Source organism: Cavia porcellus, unplaced genomic scaffold, assembly GCF_034190915.1.
Source record: "Cavia porcellus strain 051 isolate PalLab524CR breed Dunkin Hartley unplaced genomic scaffold, mCavPor4.1 scaffold_19, whole genome shotgun sequence".
Taxonomy (NCBI): Eukaryota; Metazoa; Chordata; class Mammalia; order Rodentia; family Caviidae; genus Cavia; species Cavia porcellus.
The window spans coordinates 50445560-50459369 of NW_026947502.1; the positions used below are offsets into that span (position 1 = coordinate 50445560).

At 41.7% G+C, this 13810-nt stretch overlaps 1 protein-coding gene and 1 pseudogene across 2 annotated transcripts in view; both read left to right on the top strand.

The window, feature by feature from the left end:
* Zfat (zinc finger and AT-hook domain containing) overlaps nt 1–13810 on the top strand; it is a 249190-nt gene that overhangs the window by 75137 nt on the left and 160243 nt on the right. For both annotated transcript variants that reach the window (XR_010041192.1, XM_003467367.5), the window contains exon 3: nt 9708–9959. Coding sequence is in view for 1 of the 2 variants with exons in the window: in XM_003467367.5 (XP_003467415.3) it covers nt 9708–9959 (252 nt within the window). In the remaining variant the exon portion in view is untranslated. The remainder of the gene's footprint in view (nt 1–9707; nt 9960–13810) is intronic.
* LOC111756035 (small nucleolar RNA U3) lies at nt 8019–8153 on the top strand (annotated as a pseudogene).

Here is a 13810-nt window from a genome sequence, read left to right on the forward strand (position 1 = left end):
TGTATTATTTGTACCCTATTACTGCTTTGTTTTTTTATTTCCTTTCTTTTTTCTCTTTAAATAGAAAAACAATTCTTAGTTTTGTTAATCTTTTCTATTATTTTCATATTCTCATTTCATTTATTTTTAAAATTTAATCATTATTTCCTTCTTCTGGCTTCAGGCTTGCTTTGTTCATTTTTCTACTTCACCAAGATATAAAGTCGTTTATTTGAAATCTTTCTTTTTTCTTAATGTAGGCTTATATAGCTCTAAAGATTATTCTTATGTCTGCTTTTGTTGTATCCCACAAGTTTTGATATACATTTGTTTTATTTATCTTAAAGTGTTTTTAAATGTCCTTTATGATTTCTTCTTTGACTCATTGGTTATTTAGTAGTGCCATTTAATTTCCATATATTTTGATTCCTTCAAATTTCTTTCTGTTATTTCTTTCTCATTTTATCCAGTCCTCTTAAATTTATCAAGACTTGATTTGTTGCCTATTATGCTCTCTATCCTGGAGAATGCTCCATGTGTACTTGTGAAAATTTTGTATTCTGCTGTTGATGGGTGGTGTATTTGTGTGTGTGTGTGTGTGTGTGTGTGTGTGTGTGTGTGTGTGTATGTGTTCAATCTTGTTGATTTATAGTATTACTGGTATCTTCAGTTTTTTTTATTTCTGCCCAAATTTTATAATTGAGAAATGTGTGGCTACAACACTTAAAAGTGTTAAAACAACACCTTTAGGGTTTCCTAGTTAATAGGTGGTAGGATGGTATTGAAGCTCAGGTGGTCTTGGTGACATTTGTGTGTTCTTGTAGGATTGTGGATATGGAAAATCACCAGTTAACAATGATTTGATTTGTAATGTTTTGACCTTACAATGTTGCCAAAGTGATAGGCATTTTTAAGATTTTGAATTTGAATCGTTTCTCCATGTTAGCAATATGTAGTCTGGTCCTCTCTCATGATGCTTAGGAGTTGGCAGAGAGGTACAACTCACCATTGTCCATATGATTGAAAAGGGAAATGTCTCGTACTATGGAGGTCTGCAGTAGGGTAGGTATACAAAATGTATTTTTGACTTAGGTTATATTCAAGTTATGATGGGTTTATCAGGATGGAATGCCATCACAGGCTGAGGAGCATTTGGAATAGTTCTCCCTTCTCCACAGGTTGTATTTTAAAACCCCAATGGGTTCCTGATTGATTTGTTGCCTATTATGCTCTCTATCCTGGACTAAACCCTGTTTATACTGTATGTTTCTTTTGGATATACGTATCTATCATAAACTAGGCACAGTAAGAAAATAACAATAATAACTAATAGTAATACAGTAGAACAGTTATGATAATGTACTACAATAAACTCTTCAGCATCACTATTGATCTGAAAACCAGGATGCCCACTAAGTACCTAATGGGCAAGTAGCATGTCTGCTTCAGTATCAGGACAAAGGTTCTTTATACCCTAGATGGGCTGGAATGAGATGGTGAGATTTCAGAACACCACTCAGAATAGTGTACCGTTTAAGAGTTAAGAATTGTTTAGTTCTGGAGTCTTTCATTTAACATTTTCAGATCACGGTTGATCATGGGTAACGGAAACCCCAGAAAGTGAGACCAAGAACAAGGAGGGGACTACTGTGGAATCAAATTCCTACTGTAGGGCTCTTTTTACATGATAGTTATTTATTTAATAAAGTTATTTATTTAATGATAGTTAATTTATTTAATAAAGTTCTTATCAAATAAATTTTTCTCTTTTTCTGTTGTGTATACTGGACTATTCCTGAGTAATTTAATTTTAAAAAGTATTTCTTAATTATTAATTAAATGCAAACTCTTAATGTAAGAAAATTTCTTCTGATATCTTCCATTTTCATTTTTCTCTTTCTCTGTGAAAGTCCATAAAAACTGAGCCTCTAGGAGCTTAGTTTCTCTCTAATGATTTCCATTCAGGTTTAACCTTCACAATTCATTTTAACTTGAGAGACACTTGAAGTGGTTTAATTAAACTTTTAACTGAGTAGTAATTGATTTATTATTTTGGTCTCCCTTTATAGCATGAAGGTTCCTAAATCCTCTGGTTTATTTTATAGCCTTTTAATCTTTTTTACTCATGTAGGAAGTGGTCTACAGAATGACCTTTCATTTTCCTCCCTTTTCCTAATCAAATTTCTGACTGTGATCCAAGAAGAAATTGCCTAACACACCAAGCTCATTTTTCTCTCTCTCTCTCTCTGTGTGTGTGTGTGTGTGTGTGTGTGTGTGTGTGTGTGAGAATAAGTGAGTATGTGTGTGTAATGGCATGTGATAGTATCTGTGAATGTGATTGTGTTCTTGGGTAGTTGTGAGTGTGAGAGTGTTATTTGATGATGTCTGAGTGTGTGTGTGTACATGGGTATGTTGTAAACATGAGAGTAGTGTGTATGTACGTATGTATGTGTGTGTGTGCATACACACACGTGTGTAACACATGCACATGCCTTCATGTGCTGGAGGCTGGGACAGTCAGGCTTGCTGAAGGGAAAATTTCCATGAGTCTTCTGAGAGCCTTATTTAGCTGTTCTGTCTTCTTCCTGCTTTTACACCCTCAATAGAAGCTTTTCCCCTTTCCTGTTTCCCTTTTGCTTCCCTTTCCTGTCCTTCCTCTCTATTCATCCCATCTATTGTGTGCATGGTGTATGCCTGGGTGCTGTGCTCAGTGCTTGAGGGTACAGGGGACCCAGGACCTGTTCCCGCTTGCGATGCGTCTGGCCAGTGGATGGCAAGTAGGCTGAGAGGAACTTGAATGCAGCGATGAGTCTTGGTTGCCCAAGTCAGGGTCAGGTATTCTACTCTGAAGATAGAAACAGGCTTTCCAGGAAGGCTGATACCTGCGTTTAAGCCTACAGTATTGTTTCTTCTGGGCCTTTTCTCTAATCTACATCCTTCTGAGTGTGTTAGGGATATTGTACTTGCTGCTGCAGTAATAGCAGGCATTGCCAATCCCTGGTTGGCAGTGTGAGGTAGTGGAAAGGGCACCGTTTGCAACCAGATAGGTACAAGCTCCAGTTATGGGGCTTTAGCAGGACCCTCAGGTCTCAGGACACATAGTACCTCTGTGTGGATTGCACAAAGGCACCTCATCCTGGCAGATGAGTTAGTACACGTACTCTTTCTGGGTGAACAAACTAAACGGTGCTCAGGGTAGGTGCAGCTAGGTCTGAGCATAAAGCTTGGCTAGTGGAATTTTCCCTTGTGGGTCCTCCAAGCTGTGACTTGTCATTTGTCAAAGGGAGTTGCAACACTGGTCTTCTTCATGGCTTAAGATGAGTGTGTTCACACATGCTGTTGTACATGGCACAGCACATTAATACAGTCTGCAGTAAGTGCAGGCTGCGACAAGTCCTTGTGTGCCCTGTGTCTGTGTGTTCTTTAGTGTCAGTAGTTCTGTCACGTGGAGCAGTGTAGCTGACAGGTTTTTCCCATGTGTGGGTTAACATGGCACTGGACAGCGCCTCCCTGCCTTCTTTTTGCAAATCCCAAAGTTAAATCTCTAGCTTTTTCCACTCCCACGAACATTTTTTAAATCATCTGTCAATACATCATTCTGCCCGCCCCTTTAACTCTACCCCTTGTCAAATTCCAAATAAAGCCCGCGATTTTTTCCTGTAGCTTCCAGAAAGTGCTTGGCTCTTTTCTTACTTTCTGTTTTTTTGTATATGCATTGGTGTTCATTCTACCCAATGCCCACAATAAAGACCTCTTTTCTTTCTTTCTGTTTTTTTCTTTCTCTCTTGCACATAGTAGAACCAACAGTAGCTATGTAGCACTATCTTTACTTTCCTGCGGAACTGTGAGTAGAGGTCGGAGTGTGATATTTCTGTGTTCTGTTATCAGTAGAGCTGACCAGAGGACTGGCTCTAACACAGGCTGATTCTGTGATCTTGGGGCCAGTTAAGCTTTGTAAGCCTCAGGATTCTTGGCTGTGTAATGTGATTAATACTGATGGCACCACTGGCGATTAAATGAGGAAGTGCGTGTGAAATGCTTAGCACGGTGCCTGAGGTGTGTGTCCTCATTATTCCCCATTGCTGATTCCAGGTATTTTCCATGGCAAGCAGCCTTGGGAAGTGTTGGGCCTAGGAAGCCCTGCCCTGCAGGACAGGATGGCGTCTGTCCTCACAGAGTGGGTGCTGCACTCTGCAGAAATCCATGCTCATGTTCCTAAGTTTGTGATAAATAATTTGTTGTCTCTTTTAGTACTTCCTGAGCTTTGGATATAATTGTCACGGAGATTGACTGTCAGGACCCTAAAATGTTATTCTTTCAGGGTTTTCTGAAATTCTTGAGCTGGTGTGACTGGAAATTGAGTTGCCATGTGAGAATCCAAGAGGCTGGTTTATCCACAGTCTCAGGCATAATAAATATGTGTGCCCACAATTCTACATTGAATTTCTTGGTGTGAGCTATTTTAAAATAAAGAAATCTTGGAAGAATGCTTATTGGGTAGAATGAACACCAATGCATATACATTAAGGCATCCCACTGTCTAACAGTGAATGGGGCAAGGTAGTAACTTCTTAAAAGAAGTTTTCCAAATTGAAACGTTAGAAATGATCAGTCACTTCTGAAGTACAGTGCTCAGTTTTATAGTGGATCACTTTTATTAACAGTGACTATGAGATAGAGACAGTTCTGTGTTTATATTTCACATTGGAGAATGAGGCTCAGGGCAGATTCAAATCCATATCTGCCCAACTGCAAGTCTGTGTCCTCTGCAGCGTTTTTATTGGCTCCATTAAATTGGGTGGAACTGACCTTCATTACAAATACCTGAGGCATATGATTCAGCAGAAAGGTTTTTGATTGGGAATAAGAAAACCCAAGTCTCAGTTCTGCTTGTTCAGCAGATGGTTCTGAAAAGTCTGCCAAGCCACTTAGACCTTTGGGGCTCTTATTTCCTTTCCTTCTGAGGAAATTATGTTTGCTGAACTCATCTCTAAGGTTTTTGTAAAAAAAAATATGAGATAATAGCTGGGAAAGTCTCTTGGAAACTTGAGTGATGCAAAAATAAAGGGCTTATATTATTAGATTTTTTTTATTATGCTGGGCTATTGTTTCATAATGCTTATATTGTCTTTTGATTAAATTTTATGAACCTTCACCAGATTCTTTCTTTCTCTGACAAATTCTTGACCCTGTATCTGCAAGGATGATTTTCTAAGAGGAAGTTGTCCCTATATTTTAGCTTTAGAGCAGGGTATAAAGATGCACTAAATATTAATGGTATGTATATATTTGTATGTAAGATCCATAACTATACTATCAACTTCTGTTAGTTCATCAAAAAGAACAGTTTGTGATGTCACTATCTGATTAGTTTTGTGCCTAGATCTTGTAACCTGAACAACTGCTTCTAAAATAACAATATGCAATACAGTAACTAGTGTTAATTTCCTACTTTTTTTGAAATTCTGTATCATTTCTATCCTTTGTTTTTCTGTTTTGTTTTTTAAAATAAAAAAGAACAGATTCTACTAAAAAAAAAGATGTACTGGGTTGGAACACCAGAATTGACTTTCCACCTGTGTCCTTTCCTGTCATCAAACAACTGATTTATTGTCTGCTTCATACCCCTGTGGAATCTGGCAATTAAGGGGCCAATTCAAACCTCAGACTTGAGTGGGAAAGAAAAAGAAGCAATCAGAAAGCTGGGCAGGTACACACTCTTCACGAGTGTGGTTCATACTATGACCTAGGTCAAGTGAGCAGATGACCTGTCCTACTTCAGGAGTTGCGCAGCCTTTTGGAGGAGGTACTGCGGCTTGAACTGGATCTGAGCTATCAGCAGGTGTGTTGGACCTCCGAGTAAAAGAGGCAGACACAGGCAAGGGGAGCAGAAGAGGTCAATGAAAAGGGAAAGGGGATTATCCACATCTGTGTAGGAAGGGATGGAAGCTGCACTGAGCAGTTGAGTGGGAGACAAGACAGGAAGGTGGAGGCACTGTGTGTGTGTGTGTGTGTGTGTGTGTGTGTGTGTGTGTGTGTGCGTGTGCATATGCACATGTGTGTGTAGTAGTGGTTGGTCATGTGCTTAAGGACAATGGAAGTCAGGTCTGAGTTGTGGAGCAAAATCATCACGAACATGGTTCTCGAGCCAGGCAATGATGGTGAGGTATGGGCTGGGGGTGGGAGACCCCAGAACAGAAAGCTGGAGCTGAGCCTGTGTGCAGAGTTGCTGAGAATGGACAGGATTTTACCGCACAGACACATTTTTAAGACAGAGTCCCTGAGGCCAGTGACAGAGAACAGCAACTTGAGAGAAAGAAGTGGACCTCGTGTCTATTGAGGGGTTTCGATAGGCTGCACTTTCCCTGCCTACTTTCAAGATTCTCAGCTCTTTATAACGTGTGGGTAGTTGACAGCAGCAATTCCTGTTCAGTACTTGAGTTATTCCATTTATGAATATTTCATTTTTAGCTAACTAATTGGTCTTGAGGATCTGAATTATGGATGTAGCAATATGGAAGATTAGTTTTGTCACTATTGTGTTTGAGGCTTTTCCCAAGCTTTCACGGATGATTTCATGTTTCTTCCTGTGAAAACTAGATCGTCCACTGCTTGTCAGTTTAATTATCTGGATTCTTCGGGCCAGGACACCAGAGTAGTGCCGAGGGGGAACGAATCCCAGTCAGGACAAGGACCCTGGGAGTTTCCTATTTAGGAAGAGAGACTCATGTGCACTGTGCAGATAATATGCTGTCTCATGCACAGTTGGGACTGCTCTTGCAGACAGTGTGTTCTGGTCTGTCTGTGTGGTACAAACATGGGACACTGCCATGTTGAGTTTTCCAAATTCTAGGTTAGGGCCACAGTTGTCCTCAAGACTCCCAAGAGTACTCAATACTTCTGACATCAGCCACAAATTCAAGGGGCCCTAGGGGCCACCCTCTTTGATTAGCCAGCTACAGATTTGGAGACCTCTGTGGTCTCCTTCAGGCTCAATAATTTCCTGGAGCACTTACCAAACTTAGGAAAGTCCTACACTTAAAACTTACGAACCAGGACTTGGAAGGGTCCCAGTGGAGCTTTCTGTGCTCCTTCCCTTGCCTAAGTCTTGGATACCATCACTCCCTCATGTCTTCAGTATATGACAACATCAAGAGTGTATACAGCTAGAAATCTCATTCAGGTCATGGCTGTGCAGTTTTCAGAGGTGGCTCCGTGACACACTGCCCATGTGGGATAGTTTCTAACCCTCTTTGAGCCTCTGGCTACACTTTCTGTTTTCCAGTTCCTCTAGAGGGCAGAGCTGATGTGCCATGTTCCAAAGCCCAGATGGCAAGTCATCCACAGATGCTCCTTGTCGGGGGACATCCAGGGGCCTAGAGATTACCTCTCAGTCACCCAGGGGCAGGGCAGACCTCCCTTGGGGTCAGGTTAATTCTTGACTGCACAGCTACATCCTGTGAGGTTTTCAGAGTAGTGACAAATGCCAGCATTTGTCACTCGGGGCTAATGCTGGGCCCTTACACCAATAAACTGCTGTTCACTATGTTTCTAGGCTGACATGACATGAAGTGAGTGTTTCATGGCCTGCTAGTTCTGTTGCTTTGATGTTAATTGCTGCTTCAGTGGGTTGTACATGTTGCTATAAAGAATATTAATAGGAAAAGTTTTAATGAGTTTTGAGATAAGTGGTCTATCTGTATTCTGTTAGGACATTTCCCCCTTCTCCCATACATACGGGCTGATCCTCCTGGAAAGACAGCCTTTGTCCTGCTTGGCGAAGTCCATGCTACAGAGGGATCGGGTGGGTTTGGGTGTGTTATTTTATCTGGTCCCATGGTGTGCTTTCAGTTCTTTAAAGCCTTCTCCCTTCCCTGTTTTCTCCTGTCCAGAATGCCCCAGTGCAGTGGTCTGAAAGCTGTGTGATGGCTGCTCTGGCTGAAGAAAGCTTTATCTTGAATCCTTAACCAGTGCTGATCCATCCTTGGCATCTTAGTTGTGCAAGGGTCCTGCAAGGCTGCGCCCTCCCTAGGAAATCACTGCTTTGTTCTGGTGCAGTGTCCCAGCGTGAAGCTGGCTCTCGGCGCTACTTGAGTACAGCTGCCGTTTGCCATTGATGATCGTTCCCGTTAACTCCTTGGAGGTAGCAGGGGGGAGGCACACAGTCTGAGTGGAAAAAAAAAATAGAGGATCACTGGTGTGCTAGCAGTGAGTAAAGTGGCTGTCCACACAGAGGAGAGAGGCAGAAGGCCTCTTGCCAGTTGCCCTCATTTTGTGTTGGACATTCACCAAGATGGTGCCAGGATGCAGGCCTCTTTATCCCACTGTTCAGAGTCATACAAGGTTAGTGTATGCCGTGCCTCAGCCTGGCAGGCAGTTCTGGTGTTTGGGATGATCAGGTTAGGAGGCCACCTGCTTGGCCCCTCTGAGGGCCCCTCTAGGGAACTCACGTCCCCTGGGGTCACACTGTTTTACCTTTGCATGACTGTTCTGCCTTTGCATGCTGCTCACCCTTCTCCCCTCCCACCTTCATTTAGAGGTGGATGTCTTACATGAATTCTGAGAAGAACTGTATGTTGTAAAGTTATGGAGCTTGCTCAAAAGCAGCTTTGATGATGCCATTTAAAATCACTAGGTCAATTCTATTAGAAATAGCGGGAGGCATTATGGTAACCATTGTTGATCACCTTGTATTATGTTTTTATATTATCTATTATATCCACCCTTTTGACTTGACCGATTCTGTTCTGTTATGTCACATTTGGTTTTACTCTCTTCCAAAAAAGCAATAAGAACCGTGGGAGCAATGAAACCCAAAATGTGTAATAGTCACTGTACAAAAGAGAGGAAAAGAAAGTGCTCTAAACTATATAACTGCATGTATATTTAAATGTATAAGATAGAAAATGATATCACAGAGTTTTATTGGATCATTGAACAGAACTGTTTGCAGTATCATTGTTGGAATGTCCACTCTACAAGCTTTAATTTTGTGACTTGAACAATTATTTCTAAGATGGCAATATGTAATCCATTACCTAGTGATTTCCTACTGCGCATTTTTTTCTTCTGTAAATCTGTATAACTTGTACCCCTTCACTGTTTTTTTTTCTTTCTTTTCTTTTCTCCTTAAATAAAAAAAATAAAATAAAATCACTAGGTCACTAAGAAATCTGAAAAATATTGTTAGTGTCTTTCACCCTATAATTTGTAGCTTCAGATTGCAATTATTTTTTCTCTTTCTCACTAGGACCGTTTGGCTCCATGAAATAATCTGAATAGTTACACAGCTTTCTAAGAGAATGACAGCTTCAGAGCCTCTGAGAGCCCTGTGTAAATAAGTCCAGAAGCTGTTTCTGAGAACTGGATTTAGATGGAAATGATGGTAAATGAGAGAAGGACTTGTGGACTGGTACTGATGGCCATATCTTAAAATTCTCCTCGCTTCACAGAAGGAGCTTGTGCAGAGGTTCTGATGAGCTGATGGTCTTGACGCAGAATACAACAAAATCAGTTACCAGTTAACATTTAGCCTACATGGCACATCCGTTTACCTCAGTATTAGCACAGAAAATGGTATTTGTAGCTGGTAATTGATGGAACTGCTTCAGACCTTTAATTTTTAATAAAGTATGAAACCTGCAGATTTTCTCACACTTGGAAGTTGACTGCATCCTCTGCCCTCCAACCTTGTGTGATTCCATCTTTCCCTCTTGTTTTCTTTACAGAGTTTTTGGTCATGAAGAGGAAGAGAGGCAGACCTAAGGGGTCTACAAAGAAGCCCAGTGTGGAAGAGGAGCTGGCAGAAAACACGGCAAGTCCAAGCGAGAATGGGAAGCTGGCCCCGGAGGAAGGGAGTGGCCTGGCACCCAGCAGCCTGGAGTGCAGCAAGTGCTGTCGCAAGTTCTCCAACCCGCGCCAGCTGCGGAAGCACATCTGCATCATCGTGCTGAATCTGGGCGAGGAGGAAGGAGAAGCAGGTGAGGGCCGAGCGGGTCTTACAAACAGCTGTAACTGCTGATGCCGGTTTCAAGGGTTGGCTGGCAGTTAGAGAAGGTCTTTCTACAGGTCTCCTTCACTTGGAAAACAGCTTATTTTCCTAATGATATCTGACTGTTCTCATGTATAACCTTTCACTTGGTGACTGAAGCCTTCACTTGTGCAGGGCTATGGGTGCCTTGATAGGTGCTTTGGGACTGCAGAGGTGAGCAACCCAGTCTCTGCCTTGGTGGTTCACGTTCTGGGAGAGAAGATGAAGTTTTAAAACGCAGAATGTCAAAGGATGGCAAATTGTCCCCAGAAGTGTGTTCTTGTCAGAAGTCAGTGAACCTGTGCCATAGCTTGAGTGGCATTTGGATGAAAGAGAGGATATCCAAGTGGTCGGTGAGGGCCATGTGAACAGTGCATTGCTGTTAGGATCCCATGGTCCCCAGGGAAGGACTTTGCTGACCACTGGAGGCGGAGAACTAGATTTTGGAGGCTGTTCTGAAGTAAAATACAGAATTCCAGTGTATTTTTTGATGAGTTCCTGGTAAAGGTTGAGTTCTGAAGCAGTTTTCAAGAGTGTTGAAAAGAGAGGACCAGAAACAGGAAATGACACTGTTGTTTTCATAGTTCAGTGTAGATGACCCTTTAGAGAACAGCAGGATCACAGAGCTGCAGTAGATCTGATCCAGTATAGTGCTGCTCCATTTTCAAGAATTCAGGTACCAACTGTGCTTCAGAAGTTCCCAGTGATGTCTGCACCATGCTTAGTGTGCTGTGTGGAAGGCTCTTCTGATCCAGAGCACAGACTTGGGTAAATGGCTACTGGGCTTTGAATCTGTTTCATTCTTATTAACATCCTCCTGCCTCAGTTTCCTCATTACAACACGGAGCTAGAAGCAGTACTAACTCATATGGTTGCTTTGGGTATTAAATAAGATGGGACTTGAAAATTGCTTAGAAAAGTGCCTGCTATCTCAGTAAGTAGCCCTATGGGTATAGAACTGTTGTTGTTCTTCCTACTTAAAGGCAGTTGGACACTGAGGTTAGTAATTTGTCTGGGGTCTGTTACTTAGTAAGGGGAGCTGGCCCTTGGACCCAAGTTATCCTGCTCTGAACTCTTGTTCTTAGACTCTTTACTATAAATTCTCTGTGTGGTGAAGGTAAGACGATGTGTAAAACTCTCGCACACTTTACATAAATTGTTCAGTAATTAATCAGCTAATACCTACTGGACATCTAGGTCGGTGGTCAGGGCTCATTGCTAGTATCTGTGCATGTTGTACAACAATATCAGAAGCTGCTCCTTCTAAGGAAATCTCACAGTAATCACATTAAATGTTAGTGCTGATGGGCCAGTATAAGTCACAGAGCGTGATCCTGGCACAGAGTACAGTGGCAGCTGTCTCAAGGTGGAGTCCAGGCACAACTATGGTGGTGTAGGCTGGAGCATAGGGGGTTTCACAGGGGTCTGCCACTTGTTTCAGAACCTAAAATCCTCTTGGCCAATAAAGACAGTTTCAGAAAGATGATATAGGGAGGGAGTTGGACGTAGTTTCAGTGAACCTGAAGCTGTGGTTTTCACGGCTTTATGAGTCACTGGGCTTAGCGGGAGTTGGCTCAGAGGGTATAGCACTCTCTTCCTTTCTCTCACACACATGCTCGTCCTCCCTTTTCTCACTGGCACAGCTGGCTAATCCTGGTTGTGTTTCAGTGAGCGTGCTGGCTCTGGCCATCAGGCAGCTCTTCTGAAGTTTCTATCTGAGCATCTGGCACTCTGAGCATCCTCTCTGACTTTCTGGTGCGGCCCTTCTGAGTCTGTGTTGTTTCTGTGCTTTCTCTTGTTGCTTTCTGATTCATTACTACATTTCCTGCACACCATGGTAAACATCAGGAATTCCACTCTCTCAACATCAAGTATTCCTGCTTTTGCTTCCTCCGACCTCAGGCCCGAGTCTGACTTTGGGGCAGTTTGACATGTTCATGGGTTGTGTGGATGTTCTTGTCTGCTTGGTCTCAGGATCCTCTTTCTGTGTCACAGATCTTCATCATCCCCTTCACAGGGAGGTGCAAAGCCTTGGCCATCTCCAGAGTGACCCTGCCACATGACACTGTAGCATAGTCTTCTTGTGCTATGTGGTTGCTGCCAAGCGTGGTACAGTCAATAAAAATTCAAGTTGTTGTCAATTTTGTTGTAAATATCAGTGTAGCAAATATCCCTTTATATGTATATGTGCACATGTGTATGTATGCATGTACATGCATGAATACATATATTTGTAGACTTGCATTATTTTCACAGAATAAATTCCTCGGAGTCAAGAGACCAAGTGAGAAAGTGTAGGGCATATTGCTCAAGTTCTCCCCTGAAAGCTTCCACTAGCTCACGTTCCAAGAGCACCTCACGATTTTTTTTTTGTTTTTGTTCATAATGATACAGAAAACCCTAAGAAGAAAGCAAAAATGACCCTCACACTCACCGCCCAGTCATGATACCTACTATGCTGTCTGAAGAAGGGCAGTCCCTCCCTCTGATTCTGAATGGGGTCATCGTGCTTCTGTGGTCTCTTCTCACTCCATGTCGCAGATACATTTTTTATGACACCTTTTTAAATTAATAAGTTATTTTCTAGCATTTCTTAGGCTCACCTCCATGCTTTGCAGGTAGTGGCTCTGTGGGTTCGCCTGGCACCCTGCGGAGGTGGAGGCATCGTCAGTCGTTCCTACTTTATGGAAGAAGCAGAAGGTCAGAGAGGCTCAGCAGTTTGCTTCTAGAACACAGCCTGTTTGTGATGGAGTTGCTCATGGAGTTATCCCAAAGTGTAATCTAGTAGATAAAATATTTCAAGTCAAACCCTTAAAAAAAAACTTTTGTGTTTCAAAGTTGTATATTCAAAGTAGTATATTTTAAAGAAGCTCATGGACCATGTGATAAGTTTGTGATGGAGTTGTTCCTGGCTCAGGAACTGTGTTTTGACTGCTTTGCTGTTGCCTTCTGGCCAAAAAAAATCATTAAGAATCAAATGTTATCATTTTTGTAGGCCACACAGAACTATATGTGTATTCCACAAATTTATCACTGGTTTCCTGTTGATGCCTACTTATGATTGCCTACTTATGATTGCTTTATGTTTTTCTGCCTGGTAAATAAATGTTCCTAAGGCGGGTCACATTCAGCAGGTATTTTGTTTCATTACTATTTTCTATTGCACTTATGCCCTTATTATCTTAGGGAAAGGTGAGGTACAGTCACAGCTGAGTGAAGAGGGCATATTTTACATATTGACACCTTGTCACAGCACCCTGGGAGAGCGTGCATCATTGTTTTTCATTACCATCACCAGCTGCACCCTCAGGTCATCTTTGTCCCCTGCTCTGTGTTGTCTCAGTGTTTATTCTTGCTTATCTGTCCTGGAAGAAATTGTGTGGTCCTAGGAGAGGACCTGGCCTACTATAGGTTGACACTCAGAAACCTCCGACATCACCATCAACAGGTTCCAGCTGCACACTAGTCTGTGTCCTTAAACATCTAGCAGTAAATAATTGCAGTTGTGACATAAAGAAAGGACCCTGTTTCTGTAGAAGAGAAAACATTTAACATAATGGTTGTGAAATGTAACACAAAGCAACTAACTTGTATTTTTGTTTTGTTATGTTTTTAAACACCTTTTTAAAATAGAATCATAAAACCTTGCCAGTCTAAAGTTTTGGCTTAATTTAATATATTAATCTGTCTGAGCAGACATAACACCAACATTTAGAAATACTAGGGAAAAGAATAGCAGTTTTTATAACAGTTTTTTTAAGTTTTGGTATTAAAAACATTCAAATGTCTTTGTCCCTTAAA